At 42.2% G+C, this 15,807-nt stretch overlaps 1 protein-coding gene across 3 annotated transcripts in view; it reads right to left on the bottom strand.

The window, feature by feature from the left end:
• LOC137524987 (bile salt export pump-like) overlaps window positions 1-15,807 on the bottom strand; it is a 146,969-nt gene that overhangs the window by 69,462 nt on the left and 61,700 nt on the right. For all 3 annotated transcript variants that reach the window (XM_068245590.1, XM_068245589.1, XM_068245591.1), the window contains 7 exons: window positions 13,927-14,098; window positions 13,695-13,819; window positions 10,912-11,086; window positions 9,168-9,281; window positions 7,680-7,790; window positions 6,294-6,419; window positions 1,383-1,586 (listed from right to left, as the gene is read on the bottom strand). In XM_068245590.1, the coding sequence (XP_068101691.1) occupies window positions 1,383-1,586; window positions 6,294-6,419; window positions 7,680-7,790; window positions 9,168-9,281; window positions 10,912-11,086; window positions 13,695-13,819; window positions 13,927-14,098 (1,027 nt within the window). The remainder of the gene's footprint in view (window positions 1-1,382; window positions 1,587-6,293; window positions 6,420-7,679; window positions 7,791-9,167; window positions 9,282-10,911; window positions 11,087-13,694; window positions 13,820-13,926; window positions 14,099-15,807) is intronic.

Genomic DNA, 15,807 nt, shown 5'->3' with positions numbered 1-15,807 from the left:
ACAGTACAGGTATGCAGTGGTGGGTTCACAGAACAGGTATGCAGCCAGGGACAAGCTAAGCCTAACTAATCTTTCCCTATGAGAGAGTGTGTAGCAGCTCGCCCTACTCTCACTAATGCAGGCACACGAGTGACCGTAATGGTCGCCGCTGCCTGCCTTTTAGTAGGGGGGGAGTGGCTCCAGGGGCTAGTGTAGCCTAATTGGCTACACTGGGCCTGCTGACTGTGATGTAGAGGGTCAAAGTTGACCCTCATGGTGCATTATGGGGCGAACCGAACTTCCGCAAAAGTTCGCTTGCGGGACGCGAACGCGAACCACGGAAGTTCGCATGGAACCGTTCGCAGGCGAACCGTTCGGCCCAACTCTAATCAGCAGAAATGGAGAAGAGCATTTCCATTTTTTTTTAAAGAGTGAAGGCACAAGCTTCAGAAAGCTTCAGCCAGCTATTTGCCATTAGCCATAGATAAGCACGCCTGTACTGTTCTCTGTAGTGAAAGTAACCATTTTTACACAGAGAATGATGGGATTGCTTTCAAATGTTCTTTTGTATAATTAAGAGTAGTTACTGAAATTTAAGTTTAAGAAGTATAATCTCCCTTTAATATTATATAGCTGTAGGCTTGCTATACACCAGTGGTTCTGGATGCTAGCCTGTCTTACAGGGGCAAAAAGAAATACTTTGCATATTCAATAGTGGTGCATTGTGGATAACCACAAGTGTTCACTTATAGCTGAATTATTGCAAGTTTCCTTCTGTTTTAAGAAAGCAAATTACACCAAGCGATGCTTTCTAGTAGGAGGGCTTTTTGGTCTTTTTCAGCCCCCTATATATTCCTGGTGGTTTGGGTCTCCCCGAGCTGCTTGGCTACTCTGTTGTACTGGTCCAAGCCCTATCCCATACAGCAATATCAATCCCTGCCATGTACTGATGAGGACCAAAAGTCCAAAACAGGCTGTCTACATGTGTGGTTGATATGACTGTGTAAAATTAAAAGCTATAGGCTTGCTATACACCAGCCATTATGGACGCTAGCATGGTTTACAGGGGCAAAAAGAAATCATTTGTATATTCAGTAGTGGTGCATTGTGGGTAACCACAAATGTTCGCTTATAATTGAATTATTGCAAGTTTCCTTCTGTTTTAAGAAGGCGAATTACACCAAGCGTTGCTTTCTAGTAGGAGGGCTTTTTGGTCTCTTTTAGCCCCCTATACATTCCTAGTGGTTTGGGTCACCCCAAGCTGCTCGGTTACTCTCTTTAATATTAGGTTTATAGTAATATTTCATTGAAAGCGAAACCCACTTTTAACACGGAACAGGTTCCAGAATATTATCCCAGCACATTTAAGGTGCATATACACTTAAAATTACAAAACAAAATACCTGTGGTAATTCCATGATAAAATTATATGCATTGGCTTCTTTGGTTGCTTTGATGATCTCTTCCATGGTTGCATTCTCCTTGCCGAAGCGGATGTTTTCTGCAATGGTAGTGGCAAATAAGACTGGCTCTTGCTCAACAATACCAATCAGAGAGCGTAGCCATTGGATGTTCAGAGAGCGTACGTCATGCCCATCCAGCGTGACCTGGAAGAGTGAAAGTACAGGGGATTCTCACTTTACATGTGTTTAAACTGCACCAATTGGAAAAAACACAATCTGACGGAACATCCATTTTACTTCAATAACACAAGTTGTTTAAAATAACATAAGTTAATCTAGGTACACAAACTTGATTACTAATGCCTGCAGGGGCCGGGTCATGATCCCTCACTGACAGTACGAGGCAGAGGGCTCTGTGCATCTGTTGCTATGGAGAGGGGAGGAGGGACGACACACGGCACACAACAGTTGGGTAGACCTTTTGGTGATGTCGGTTGTCTACTGTATGCACCCTCAATAAAGTCCTAAATGAAAACCTCAGTCAAGTGTCATCTTGCTTGTGTACCTTGCTTTAGGCAAGTGCATAGGCAGGAGGATGCTGGACTGTGGGAAAATATAATAAGGGTAAAATTTTGAAGGTCTCCCATACAGCTCCATTGCTGAGATGAATTTTTAAAGATTCTAACATGTGGTACTCTGCACATACTCTCCGACAGAGAGGTTTGGTAGGCTATAGACATTCTTTAAAAGATGCCACCCTGCAAAGGTTCTATTTTTAATACTCTTAAAGGGAACCAGAGACAAAGCACCCTCATGTATTTTACCATATATATCAGTGGGAATATTAGAGAAAACACCTACCCTGCTTTCTGTTTCATTCTGCACTGCACAGCTTGCTTCTAATCAGCCCTGATAAAATCCCCGACTGAGCATTCAGTCTGTTTTTGCTCAGGAATATTTATAGCTCAGTTTGTGTTCTCTCATGTCTTTTCAAGTCCAAGCCTGCCCCCTGCTGGCTCTGCTCAGGAATTATTATAGCTGAGTCATTATAGCAAAGCCAGACTGAATGCTCAGTCGGGGATTTTATCAGGGCTGTTTAGAAGCAGGCTGTGCAGTGCAGAATGAAACAGAAAGCATGGTAGGTGTTTTCTCTAATGTTCCCACTGATCTATATGGTAAAATACATGAGGGTGCTTCGTCTCTGGTTTACTTTAAAAGCTGTGGTCCTCAGTTTAGGCATGGCCTGTATTCTTTTTAATAAAGCTGGACAAACTGTGTTTATTTAGCTTGGCAAAAAGGTGACTGAAAAGTGACCTGATTAACATGTATAAATACATCAGAGGGCAATACAAAAGCTTGGCAGATGAGCTTTTTGTTCCTAGGGTTGTATGACAGACAAGGAGACATGATTTGCGTATGGAGGAAAAAAGTTTTGGCATCTATTTAGAAAGGGGTCCTTCCCAGTGAGAGTGGTTAATCTGGAACATCTTACCTCAGGAAGTAGTTATGGCAAACTCTATATCTGCATTTAAAGAGGGCTTGGATGCTTTTCTTGCATTGAAGGGCATCCACGTTTATAATTATTAGGTAAGTCCCGGAAGAGATCCAGGGATTTATCTGACTGAAATCTTGATTCAGGAAGGAATTTTTCCCTTTTAGGCTAATTGGCCCAGGCCTTGTAGGGTTTTTTGCCTACCCCTGGATCAACTGTGATATGTGCAGGTTCAGGTTGGTGTTTTTTTGCTTTTTTTTAATTTATGTATTTATTTATTTTCTGGTTGGACTTGATAGACAGATGTCTTTTTTTTTAAACCAAACTAACTATGTAACCATGTAAACGCAGGCTCTGCAATAGATCTTAGCAGGTACCTTCATTTCCTTCAGTAGGATGTAAAGATATTCAAAACTATGCATGCAAACAACAAGTTTTAATATTTAAGGAAATTAAAAGAAACTTTAAGTGTACCAGAGATGAAAACTTCTAAAGATTTGATACTTACCTGGTGCTTTCGCCAGCCCCAGGAGGCTCGTCTCTGAGTCTCACGCCGTCCTTCTGCAGGCTGCCGTTCAGCTGCATTTAGCCCCGGTATCAGCTCAGTCGCGTCCAGTCTGGGTCTTCTGAGCCTCTTGTGCGCATGCACACAAGACCAAGACTGGACGCAACTGAGCTGTTACCGGGACTGATCGCGGCTGAACGATAGATGGCGTGGGACTCAGAGACGAGCCTTCTGGGGCTGGAGAAGCCCCGGATAAGTATTAAATCTTTAGAAGTTTTCATCTCTGGGTTACTTTAAAGCAGGATTAAACTCTGACATAACATTTAATAAAAACCTGTTTTTCTACTTTTTATTACCCATAAAGTTATCATATTTGCTTTTGTGTGCAAGTATTATCTTCCGTTTACAGATAACAAGTTCCCAAAGTAAGGTTTAACTCCTCATTGTAATGTATTAAATAGCTGCTGTATTTATACAGTATATTATTTTGTATCCACTGAGAATGTGTCTTCTGTGTACACATTCTGCTTGTCTTAAGGTGCCCATACACTGAGCTGATTATCGGCCGATCGATCGCAAATCGATTGACCAATCGATCGATCGGTTGAGATGGTTTATCATTTTGCATTGGACCTAATGGAAATCTGATGGCAAAAAAAAATGCCATCATATCGATTTTCGATAGATTTCATACTGAAATCTATTGGAAATCTGTTCCTAGTAAAAAATGTTCCTAAACACATCAGATAGATCAGAGATCTAACTGATGATCTATCTGCTGCTAATCTAATGAGTGTATGGCCTGCTTAAAGCTAAAACTCTGCCAGGAATGTTTACTAAAGCTGGCCATACACTGACCCGATTTGCCACCGTTTCGACAGCAGATTCGATCACTGGGATCGAATCTGCTGCCAATCGTTTGCGCTACACGCCGAATTTCGATCCATTTCGTCCGATCCCGTCGATCGCTCCGTGCGGAAAATTACCGTCGATCGCCCGCGGGTAGGGAGCGCGTCGCTAGCGGCGTTCGAGTGCCCGACGACAGACGCAATAGAGCGGCAATACATTACCTGCTCCGCCGGCGCGACTGCCCCCGGTCACCGCTGCTCCGTCTCCGCTCTGATCTCCGGCATGCTTCAGTTCCTCCTGCCCGGCAGGAAGTTTAAACAGTAGAGGGCGCCGTAGAAGTAGAAGTAAAGCATGCTGGACCTGGAGACCAGAGCGGAGACGGAGCAGCGGTGACCAGGGGCAGTCGCGCCGGCAGAGCAGGTAATGTATGCGCAGGAGGAGGGGAGCGGCGGCAGCAGCACCACCACCACAACAGATTGTGAACGGTTTCAGGCTGAAATCGGTTCACAATCTGTTTGCAGTAAAGGTAGCCATACGATCCCTCTCTGATCAGATTCGATCAGAGAGGGATCTATCTGTTGGTCGAATCTGATGACAAATCGACCAGTGTATGGCTACCTTAATAGTGGCAGATAAGGAAAGATAAACAAGATAATGTAATGACTACCTCAGCTTCGGATTCAGGTTTTGGCTTCCCACCGAAAAAGAAAGTGCCCTTCATTTCAGGGGCTCAAAGGTATTTGGACAAATTAAATAACTGGAAATAAAATGTTCATTTCTAATACTTGGTTGAAAACCCTTTGCTGGCAATGATAGCCTTAAAGGGAATCTGAAGTGAAAATAAACGTATGATATAATGAATTGTATGTGTAGTACTGCTAAGAAATAGAACATTAGTAGCACAGCTATGAGTGTCATATTGTTTCCAGTACAGGAAGAGTTAAGAAACTTCACTTGTTATCTATACAACAGAGATTCTTTGAGCTCTCCGACTAATTTAGTCAGAGAGCAATGCTGTTTTCTGCAGCACTTATAGATCAAAGAAACAATGAAATACAACTTCAGATAAGATTTCACTGCAGGGGAGTTCAAAGGGACATTACCTCTGCTGTGTTTCCTACTTTAATATGCAGAGTGTAGTTTGTAAAAAGCAAATATGACAGAATGATGCAGTGTTATTAAAAAAAAAAAGCTATATAATTGAAAATAAAAATATGAGACTCTTTTCTTTGCTACTATTGTTCTATTAATTATCCGTATAACACCTACAATTCATTATAGCATAAGGTATTTTTTACGCTTCAGTGTATTAAGTCTTAGGCTGGTTTCACAGTAGGATGTTGCGTTTTAGGGGACGTTATGGTCGCATAACATGCCCCTAACACAACGCCTGGTGCTCTCTGGTGTGGACGTCAGAGTGAGCCGCGTTGTGCAGCTCACTCTGGCGTCCGTGATGCCGTGATGCGTACTCTTGGACGCATGTGGCATAACGTGATCCCGCCCGGCCAATCGCCGCACAGAGCGGCCGCTCCAGGAAGTAAACACTGCACGTCACTGAGTGCAGTGAATATTAATTAGCCATGTGCCTGGCCGCTCTCCGCTCCTCCCCAACATTACTGAGCATGTGCAAGCAGTCTAACGCGGCTCTGCCGCTTATAAAGTACTGCATGCGGTACGTTGTCTTATGGCGCAGCGTTACTAAGTAACACAACGTGGGCACTGTAAACAGCCCATTGATTTTTCATTGCTGTGCGGTGGGGTGCGTTACAGGCTGCTCTAACGTGCGCCTGTAACGTCCCACTGTGAAACCAGCCTTAAACTCATTGGCATCACCTGCACTGCCAGGGCTCTACTGCAGCGGTTTTCAGTTTGTTTTCAGTTTGTTTGCGGGCCTTTTCTGTCTGATGATTATTCTTCAACAAGTGAAATGTAATTGGATTAAGGTCAGGTGACTGTATCATCTATGTATTTTTTTTAAATCTTTACATACAGCATCAGTTGGCTCAAGCTTTTATCTAATTTTTATTGTTGTTAAATATGCAGGTATATTTGACAGACTGCTTACCATGCCTTCATCTGGGTCATAAAAACGTTGTATGAGCTGAATTGTTGTACTTTTTCCAGCTCCACTGGCACCAACAAAGGCTGTCGTTTCTCCAGACTTGACGATCATGTTAAGTTTATCCAAAATCTAGTGAAAGGAAACAAAAAAGAGATACTCATGTCAATAACCTTAAAGGACAACTGTAGTGAGAGGGATATGGAGGTTGCCATATTTATGACCTTTTAAAGGATACCTGAGGTGACATGTGACATGATGAGATAGACATGTGTATGTACAGTGCCTAGCGCACAAATAACTATGCTGTGTTCCTTTTTTTCTTTTCTGCCTGAAAGAGTTAAATATCAGTTATGTAAGTGACTGACTCAGTCCTGACTACAGTGACTACAGTCTGACCCTCGCTGATCAGAAATTCCAACTATAAAACACTTTCCTAGAAGAAATGGCTTCTGAGAGCAGGAAAGAGATAAAAGGATCAATAGTTCAAGGATTTTAGCTCTGGCATACTTCAATGAATGTGTTATTGAGCAAAAACAATAAAACAGTTAAAACATAAAAGGAGATTTAAACATAAAATAAAACTGTGGAATATCTTAAAAAGTCATTTATTTCATTAGTCTATTTTTGCCTAGGGTGTCCTTTAAGTAATACCAGTTGCCTGGCTGTCCTGCTGATCCTCTGCCTCTAATACTTTCAGCCATAGACCCTGAACAAGCATGCAGCAGATCAGATGTTTCTGACATTATTGTCAGATCTAACAAAATTAGCTGCATGCTTGTTTCTGGTGTTATTTAGACACTACTGCAGCCAAATAGGTCATTACATCACAATGCATGCTTGGAGTGTATGCTTCGTTGTATAAGACGCAATGGTCAGAGAACATGTGGCGCGACTTTCCCATTTGTTGTATTGCGTTCCTGCTTTACAGCCTAGCCTTTATGTTCTATCCATGTACAACTAACTTAGTGAAGAGCACAGTATATTAATGGATAACTCTAAAAGTCTCGTCTGACTAAAGTCAGCTGAGGCAGCCGATAACGACCTCCTCAGCCTATAGTCAGGCATGTGTACAGAGGCCCGTGACCAGCCACGGCCGCTTGGCAAGCCATCCGCCCGGGGGATCAACTCAGCCGAGCAACGGCCAACTTCTGTGAAGATTCTGCTCCCCCACCCATCATACGACCGCTGCTCCATCGTCCATCCACCCTCCTGCATAGCAACGGAATGTGTTGTCAGCTACTCAGCTGATGTGTCTGTACAGGCCGGCCCAGCGATGTCGCCCAAGGTCCTGATCCCTGACAGGCAGCATCAGTTGTTAGGTGTGTATGAACTTTAATCAAACATTCTTACTTAGAGCATATCATTGTGTTGTTCGGTTCTGCATTTTACCTTGACCTCCGGTCTGGATGGGTAGTGGAAGTTGATATTGTGGAATTGAATTTCTCCCTTGACTTTATCCAGTTTGTATCCCTCTTCAGACATGCAGTCAATTTTTGGCTCCTGCATAAGAAAGACATCCTGCATCACATGAGGCTCTACTGACATTTGCCTGTCTCTTGATTGGAGACTATAAAGTACAACTTGGAATTTTTAGGTTATATATAAATTGTAGTAGATTGCCCTAAGGGGTATGCTGGGATTTCTTGTTAGCAGAATAGTATTTGGCTCTGCAAGAAGAGGGCTTTGCTATTCACTGCCAAAGTCAGCACAAAATTTTGTGTAAATGACGCGTAAATTCACACGTAATTACGAATATCGACAATTGCATACCAAATTAATTACGCTTCTACCCGAAATTTCACTTTACGATTACGATGCGTAAATGCGAATTACGATGCGTAATTACGCATAGGTGTAATTTCTGCTCATCCCTACTATACAGCAGAGTACAAGATATGACATTACAATATAAACAATACAACAGTTAACAATGCAAGACAATAGTAGATTACATCTGATACATACAGTAAGGGTGGAAGATACAGTATGTATGCACATTATACAGCTTTAGGAAACAAAAGAGAAAAAGAGCCCTGGCCAATAAGCCTTATACTCTGATGGGTTAAGGGAAAGGAATATAGGAAAGGCCAGATTTGTATTTTTTACCACCCAAGGCTCACTATCACCAGCTGTCCCAGGACTGAAAACATCCTAACCTTCCCCCTCCCCTACACGGCAGGGATTAGATTGCAGGCTCCTTTGAGGACAGTTAGTGACACAATGGCAGGGATTAGATTGTAAGCTTCTTGGCGTGCTACACATTCGGTGAATGTCCATCAGCTCAGAGAACACTGTATGTGCCCATTTGCTGACTCTTCATCCCTGAGTGCCAGATCCGGCTGTTGGTAGCTGCCCACCGCTATGGTCAAACTCTGTGTAGCAGGATGAATGTGCGGAAGGCTAACTGCTACTGCCACCCTACTGCCCACAGCCCATCCCTTGTTTCCTGGTGCCCTAGGCCATGGCTTTTGCGGCCTTGCCTAAAATTTGGCCATGACTATAGGGGAAAGAAAACTGTGTATGAGATGGTAAAGTGGTGGTCAGTTGCCAGGGTGTCTAAGTGAGAGAGTATGGTTGCTTAAAAAGTTTTTAGGTTGTGCCTAAAAAGGGTAAGTGTGGTTGACAGGCGGACTAGTTAAAGGAGTCAGTTCCAGTGGAGGGGAGACTGCATCACCAAATCATTAGTTGCTATTCACTGATCCACTTAACCTAGCTGCTGTGTTAATCGTTTAGTGATGTGCTAGACCCAGCTTCCCCCGCTGAATGAAAAAGTTTGATTGGTAGCCAATTATGGCTATTATACTTGCTCCTAGCACATTTTGGGACAAACCAATCAGTTGGCACATCTGATATTCTGGTGTCAGTCACTAAATGTACCTTGTCGATGGTCTCATAAATAGTTGTGGCTGCTCCACGTCCTGAAGCAAAGGCCTGTAAGCAGGGGGATGCCTGTCCAAGGTTCAGAGCTCCAACTAACACACCAAAGAATACCTGGGATAAAAATACATGGTATGTTATCCTGTCCTGGATCATCACTTATAAGCACGAGCTTGCATGCACATTTCCGGATTCAAACATCCAACTAGATAAAACATGATACTGTATTAATGGCTATAGGTGCAGGAATGCAGATGGACCTTTTTTATACACACTATCTTCTTACTGGACTTTTATTGGACTTAAAGCGGAATATAACCCTGCATTTCAACTTTGCTCTAAAACATTATTTACAGCATATTATATGCAAAAAGCATTTTTTTTACTAGACCAGCATTGGAAGGGTTAAACACAGAGGTTTAAAGTTCCGTGGAGAGATATGCAGAAGTTCAGATTGTTACATTCTATTTAGTCACATGTATCTATTGAGAAATGTTACACACTCTTTGGCTGTCCTCCAGCTCCTTCTCAGTGAGAGAGAGTGAGTCACATTCAACACTTAGATACATTTATGTAAACAAAATGTATCTATGTCAGCTTCGGATGGGTCTGCAGAAATCTCCAGGAATTTTAAAGCTCTGTGTAACCCTTCCAATGCTGGTCTATTAAAAAAAAATGTTGGTTGCATATAATATACTGTAAATAATGTTTTAGAGCAAAGTTGAAATGCAGGGTTATATTCCGCTTTAAAGGGAACCTTAATTCAAAAAAAAACATGAGTTTCACTTACCTGGGGCATCTGCCAGCCCCCTGCAGCCATCCTGTGCCCTCGCAGTCACTCATGGCTCCTCCGGTCCCCCGCTTCCAGCTAGTTTCGTTTTTGCCGACCGGGAGTCAGCCGGCCGCCATGCGTACATTTTTACGCATTCTTGCTGGTGCAGAAAGCTATTGCGGACATTAACAAGTACATTTTTACGCGTTACGGGTGCAATGTGTACATTTTGACGCATTGCACCTGTGACGCGTAAAATGTACTTGTTAATGTATGCAATAGCTTCCTACACCAGCGGGAATGCGTAAAAAAGGTATGCATGGCGGGCGGCCGACTCCCAGCCAAAAATGAAACTAGCTGGCAGCGGGGGACCGGAAGAGTCATGAGTGACTGCGAGGGCACAGGATGGCTGCAGGGGGCTGGTAGATGCCCCAGGTAAGTGAAGCTCATGGTTTTTTTTGAGTTAAGGTTCCCTTTAACTCGTTTTTGGGAACATATTGTTATATGGAGAAAAAAAAACTGACTTTTTATATGAGGTATAGTATCTTCACCACAATCTTTGGGGAAGTAGAATGTAACTTTTATATCAGAAACAGTATCCCATTTATTGGGAACATTCAACATAATATTATATATGGAGGAAGGAAGAAGGATCTTTGATACAGGGTACAGTATCTTCACATCATTTGTTACAAAGCACAATGTTATATGGAAGAAAGAAGAGGGACCACTCATACAAGGTACAGTATCGTGTCATTTTTGGGAACATAATATTATATGGAGGAAAGCAGATAGACTTTCCTTATGGTGTACATGATCTGCAACTCATTTGTTGAGAACATTTGTTTATCCCAATTCTTCAGGAAAGAGCTAATCTGTAACTGGTTCTTATGACTGAATGCCCTTTACAGAAATGTTGCTTTTAGTAAACTTCTGATCATTTTGATGTAGTTTTTGGAACTCAATCTTTACCTGTAAAAGGTTTCCAGGGGAGTACTCCTCTTCATCAAGAACCAGCTGGGAGCCGTACCAAAATGCCAAAGCGTAACAGAGGAAAATGATAAACCACATGTATCCAGTAAAAAATCCCATGATAACGCCTTTCCTTATTCCCCAGCGCTGAGCATACACAAGATTTCTGTCATACCTGGAAGGAACAAGATGCAAGCTTTAAACTCTATCTACAGTCATAGAAATAAATGGCACAGTACAGCAAGCAAAGTGGCCAGGCTAAGATCCACTATCTACTCGTCATCAGGTGCATGAATGCAGTGATAGCAGCCACTAAGGGACCTGGAGGCAAGGAGTGTTTAGCTTTATCCATAATTCACACCTCATTTGTACTGATCAAAAATCCTAGGGTGTGACTATAAATTGCTGGGTCAACTTATATCCAAAGGGAAAAGAGAGGGAAGGATTCATTACTGAATTGTAACGGGACGGAGGCCCATCAAAACATGGCCATGGAGCCTCATGCGTTCTAGAACACAGCACCTCCAGAATATATCATTGTTTTCATTAGATAGTAAAGCTGTTGATAGTAAAATGCTGTCTATGTTGTCTTGAGCTTAAAGAGGAACTTTACCAAAAAATAGTATTTGGGGGAAAAATAAATCAATGCATTGCAAAGTGAGAAGTTAAAGAATAGACGAGACCAAGAAATGATTGATGTTCGCCATGTAATTGGTTAATGTTGTTTGATCCACAATCAGCCTGCATGTAATCATCTTTACTACTGACAGATAAGAAAAAAAACTAGACAGCACCAGCTGCCATCATCTATAGCCACACCCACTAACAATGTGATATGCTAAAAGGTTGTTTTATTTTGTTATAAATATGCATATGCACAGAGGGGGATACTGCTTGCTTGGCACTTGGAAACAGTTGTTATTTCCCACAATGCAACGAGGTTCAAAGAAAGGAAATGGTCATGATATTGGTCATGACAACACATTGCGGGAGGGGTTTCATCACAATATCAGAGACACAGACCCCCTTGATGGTTTATTTGAGAAAAGGAAAATATTTCTCATGGGAAAGGGGGTATCAGCTACTGATTGGAATGAAGTTCAATGCTTAGTTAACGTTCCTCTTTAAAGGGCTACTGCAGGGGGTCGGGGGAAAATGAGTTGAAGTTACCCGGGGCTTCTAATGGTCCCCCGCAGACGTCCTGAGCCCGCGCAGCCACTCACCGATGCTCCGGCCCCGCCTCCGGTTCACTTCTGGAATTTCAGACTTTAAAGTCTGAAAACCACTGCGCCTGCATGGCTGTGTCCTCGCTTCCCCTGATGTCACCAGGAGCACATGGCGCAGGCACAGACCATAGTGGGCTTGTGTTATACACTCTTGGTGACATCAGCGGGAGTGAGGACACAGCCGTGCAGGCGCAATGGTTTTCACACTTTAAAGTCTGAAATTCCAGACGTGAACCAGAGGCGGGGACGGAGCATTGGGGAGTGGCTGCAGGGGCACAGGATGTCTGTGGGGGACCATTAGAAGCCCTGGGTAACTTCAACTCATTTTCCCCTGACCCCCCTACAGTGTCCCTTTAAGTGCTCTATCCATAGCTTATGGAAGAGCTGGTAACAAAAACACTTCTAGTGTTAACACATCTAATTGTGTTTACATTCTGCTCTAGTGCAGAAAGCTAAGCTTGCCGTCACCGTCTCTAATCCACCCAGGAAGCAATGACCACATACGTGAGTTGGCACACTCAAGCCTAGGGAAGGGAATTATTATACCACACAAGAAGTTAGTGGAGAGCTGTAACTTTGACTTCAATTGACAACTAGACCACAACATTGAAAAAAGTAAAATCTGCAATGATTATATTAACTAAATATACTGGCATTGATTCACAACACTTATCTCATGAATTATCTCACGTTATTCACGAACTTACAACTTACGTCTCCTTATCTATTTTAACTCATTATTTATCTCTCTTTATCTAAACAGTGGTAAATTTACCATGGGCAGGCAGCACACTGTAATTTTACTGGTACTAACACAGAGGGAGGGCCACCTATTGTTAATCCATTAGTACCATGAACATTAGAGAGGAACTGTAGTGAAAATAACTTAATAAATAAAATTGCTTATTGTTTATAGTATTCAATTATAGATTATTTAGTCAGTGTTTGCCCATTGTAAAATCTTTCCTTTCCCTGATTTACACTCTGACATTTATCACTGGTGGTGACTTATTTAGTTCTGCCAAGTGATCTGTACAGAATGTTCATTAACTATTTCTATGCACAGAGGGAGATATGCTTGCTTGGCAGTTGAAAAAAAACGTTATTTCCCACTATGCAACGAGGTTCACAGACAGCAAACTGTCAGGATCATGGTCATGACATCACACTGTGGGAGGCGTTTCACCCCAATATCAGCCATACAGACTCCTCCCTGATGATGTATTTGAGAAAAGGTAAAGATTTCTCATGTGAAAGGGGGTATTGGCTACTGATTGAGATTAACTTTAATCCTTGATCCTTGATTGGCGTGGATGGCGCTGATGGGTTAACAGGTGATGTTCCCAAAATGTTAGTACTGGTAAAATTGCCCAGTGCAGCCTATGCACGGTAACTTTACAGCTGTTTAGTGCCTTGGGTCCCTTACCAGTTTATCTTAGCTCTCTATATAGTTCGGGTGAAAAATAAGTAAGGTAAGATGCAGTAGTTCACGAAATAATAATCTTTGTGAATCAACCCCACTAAAACTGTATCTATTGAAAATCGGGCAGCACAAACCTATCGACTTCTTTTAGCTCTCCACCAAATGCTGCTACAGTTCTAATACCAGACAGAACCTCATCGGCCACCGCTCCTGCCTTAGCGTAGGCTAGCAGCTCTCTGCCAGTCAGTCTTGCAATAGCCTGGAAAAATAAACATGCACAAAGTGAATTAGGCATTGAAGAGCATTCAAGTAAATAGTGTACCTACGGTATGGTTATGCTGTCTGATTGGCTAGAGACATTCTTACCAGCGCCATAAAAGCAGCTCCTACACCAATGAGTGGGCTCACTGCGATGATGACCAATGTCAGCTTCCAACCGTTAACAAATCCTAATAAGAAGCCACTAATAAATGTGGTAAACCTCTGGATGAAGATCCCAACTTGGTCAGCAATGGCATCATTAATTTTATTGATATCACTGGTGAAACACAAAAGGGAGTAATATGTAAGGTGTATGAAACTCAGAAAATATATGAAGAAATCCTTTTCATTACACACACAGGTGTGAAGAGCTGTCTGCACGGATGTCTTATATCTCAAGCATGCTAGGAATTCCTGCTAGGGCTTATTCTCAGGGGATGTCTTACTTTAGGGGAAACACAGTAGGTGCTAAAAGTAAAATAAGTTTAGTTGCACTGCCATGATGATTAGTTACAGTAAATCTCATGATGGTTGTTCATATCAAATAAACTTAGAAGTTTCAAGAAAGGGGGGGGGGGGGGGGTTGACATGGTTTCAACTGGCAAGATACAGAGCAAGTCCAAGGGAGCTCGCCAGTCTTTTGATGAAACAAATGTGGGACAGTCGGACACATGATTGTGTTAAAATAAGGTATTTCAAGACTCTTTTTGTATGTTACATGAGTGCTTGGAAGAAGAGGAGGTTCTTTTACAAACATTAAGGGAAGTAGGGGCTTTAAAGCCAACATGTTCCTGGCCAATGAGAGCCCCTTGGCCTACATCTGGTGAACCTCCCAAAACATCACTTTGGCTTGTGATATGATTGGGTATGATTGGGTCCATCTCAGAGGAGGCTGTGGAGGGAAAAGAGATAAGGCTAATACATTGTGGTCCTGTCCTAAGCTCTTTCCTTTTTGGTCCATGATTCATGGACATCTTCTTCACTCATTGATTACTGTTTTGATCCATGAAAACCCTTGCACAGTGCTACTTCTTAGAATTGTTCCCAACCTTTCTACCAACCGGCGGCGTTTAGTCTTATTTATAGTGGTCACTGCTAAGCAGAACGTTGCCAGAGCTAGGGGAAAAACTGAATGTACAACCCTGTGAAGGCTAGGGACAAAAATTTTGATGGCCAGTAGTGGACTGAATAAACATAACCAATTTGAGAGGCTATAGGGATCTTGGGCCAGATACTTAAGCTTACCTTAATGCTAATATCCCCTTTACACACACTACCTTGTTCCTCCCCTTCCATCTCTAAAAAAGCTGTTGATGTTAAAGTTTGATTATCATGAATGTTCGATGTATACATAGGCATAGCAAGATTTGGTGTTTATACCTGTTTTAATGTAGTTACTGTTTAGTGTAGTTTTCTGTGGCCTGTAGGCTTTCTAGTTTATGTTGTAAAACTGTTGTTGATGTAGATGGACACAAGAAGACTGTCTCTTGCTTTTGACCTCCTCTTTGAATGTGAAGATCACTGCTGGTTCCCCTGAATGTTTGCCCTGCCTCTAATTGTCAATTTTACCATATAGATTTTTAAATGAGACTGGAAATGTGGTTGTTACAGGTAACAAGCACAAATACATTCTATATACAAGTTCTTGGGTTACACCTTAATCTCTGTCAAGAAGTGCTATACTAGCTATACTAAATGAACAGAAAGCTGGTGCCTACTAGTTCTTTCACCAACATCACATGAATAGAGGTTTTAGACAGCTAGCAGCTTAAAGGAATACTATCGATTCACATATTTTTTTCAATTGACACAAGAATTGTTTGGGAAGTGCTGATAAGTACTGGTGTATACATTTCAGTAGCAACTTCTTTGTTTACTGTTATCAAAATACATTCAAACTTTACTGACGCCAAAACTGACCGCTGACTGAGCCATGAGGAGAGGGGAAATTCCCCTCACACTTGATCAGTTAACTCTATGTGTAGC

Source organism: Hyperolius riggenbachi, chromosome 7 (assembly GCF_040937935.1).
Source record: "Hyperolius riggenbachi isolate aHypRig1 chromosome 7, aHypRig1.pri, whole genome shotgun sequence".
NCBI classification, from domain to species: Eukaryota; Metazoa; Chordata; class Amphibia; order Anura; family Hyperoliidae; genus Hyperolius; species Hyperolius riggenbachi.
The sequence above is the reverse complement of the archived record's forward strand: the minus strand, read 5'-3'. Positions and strand labels throughout refer to the sequence as shown.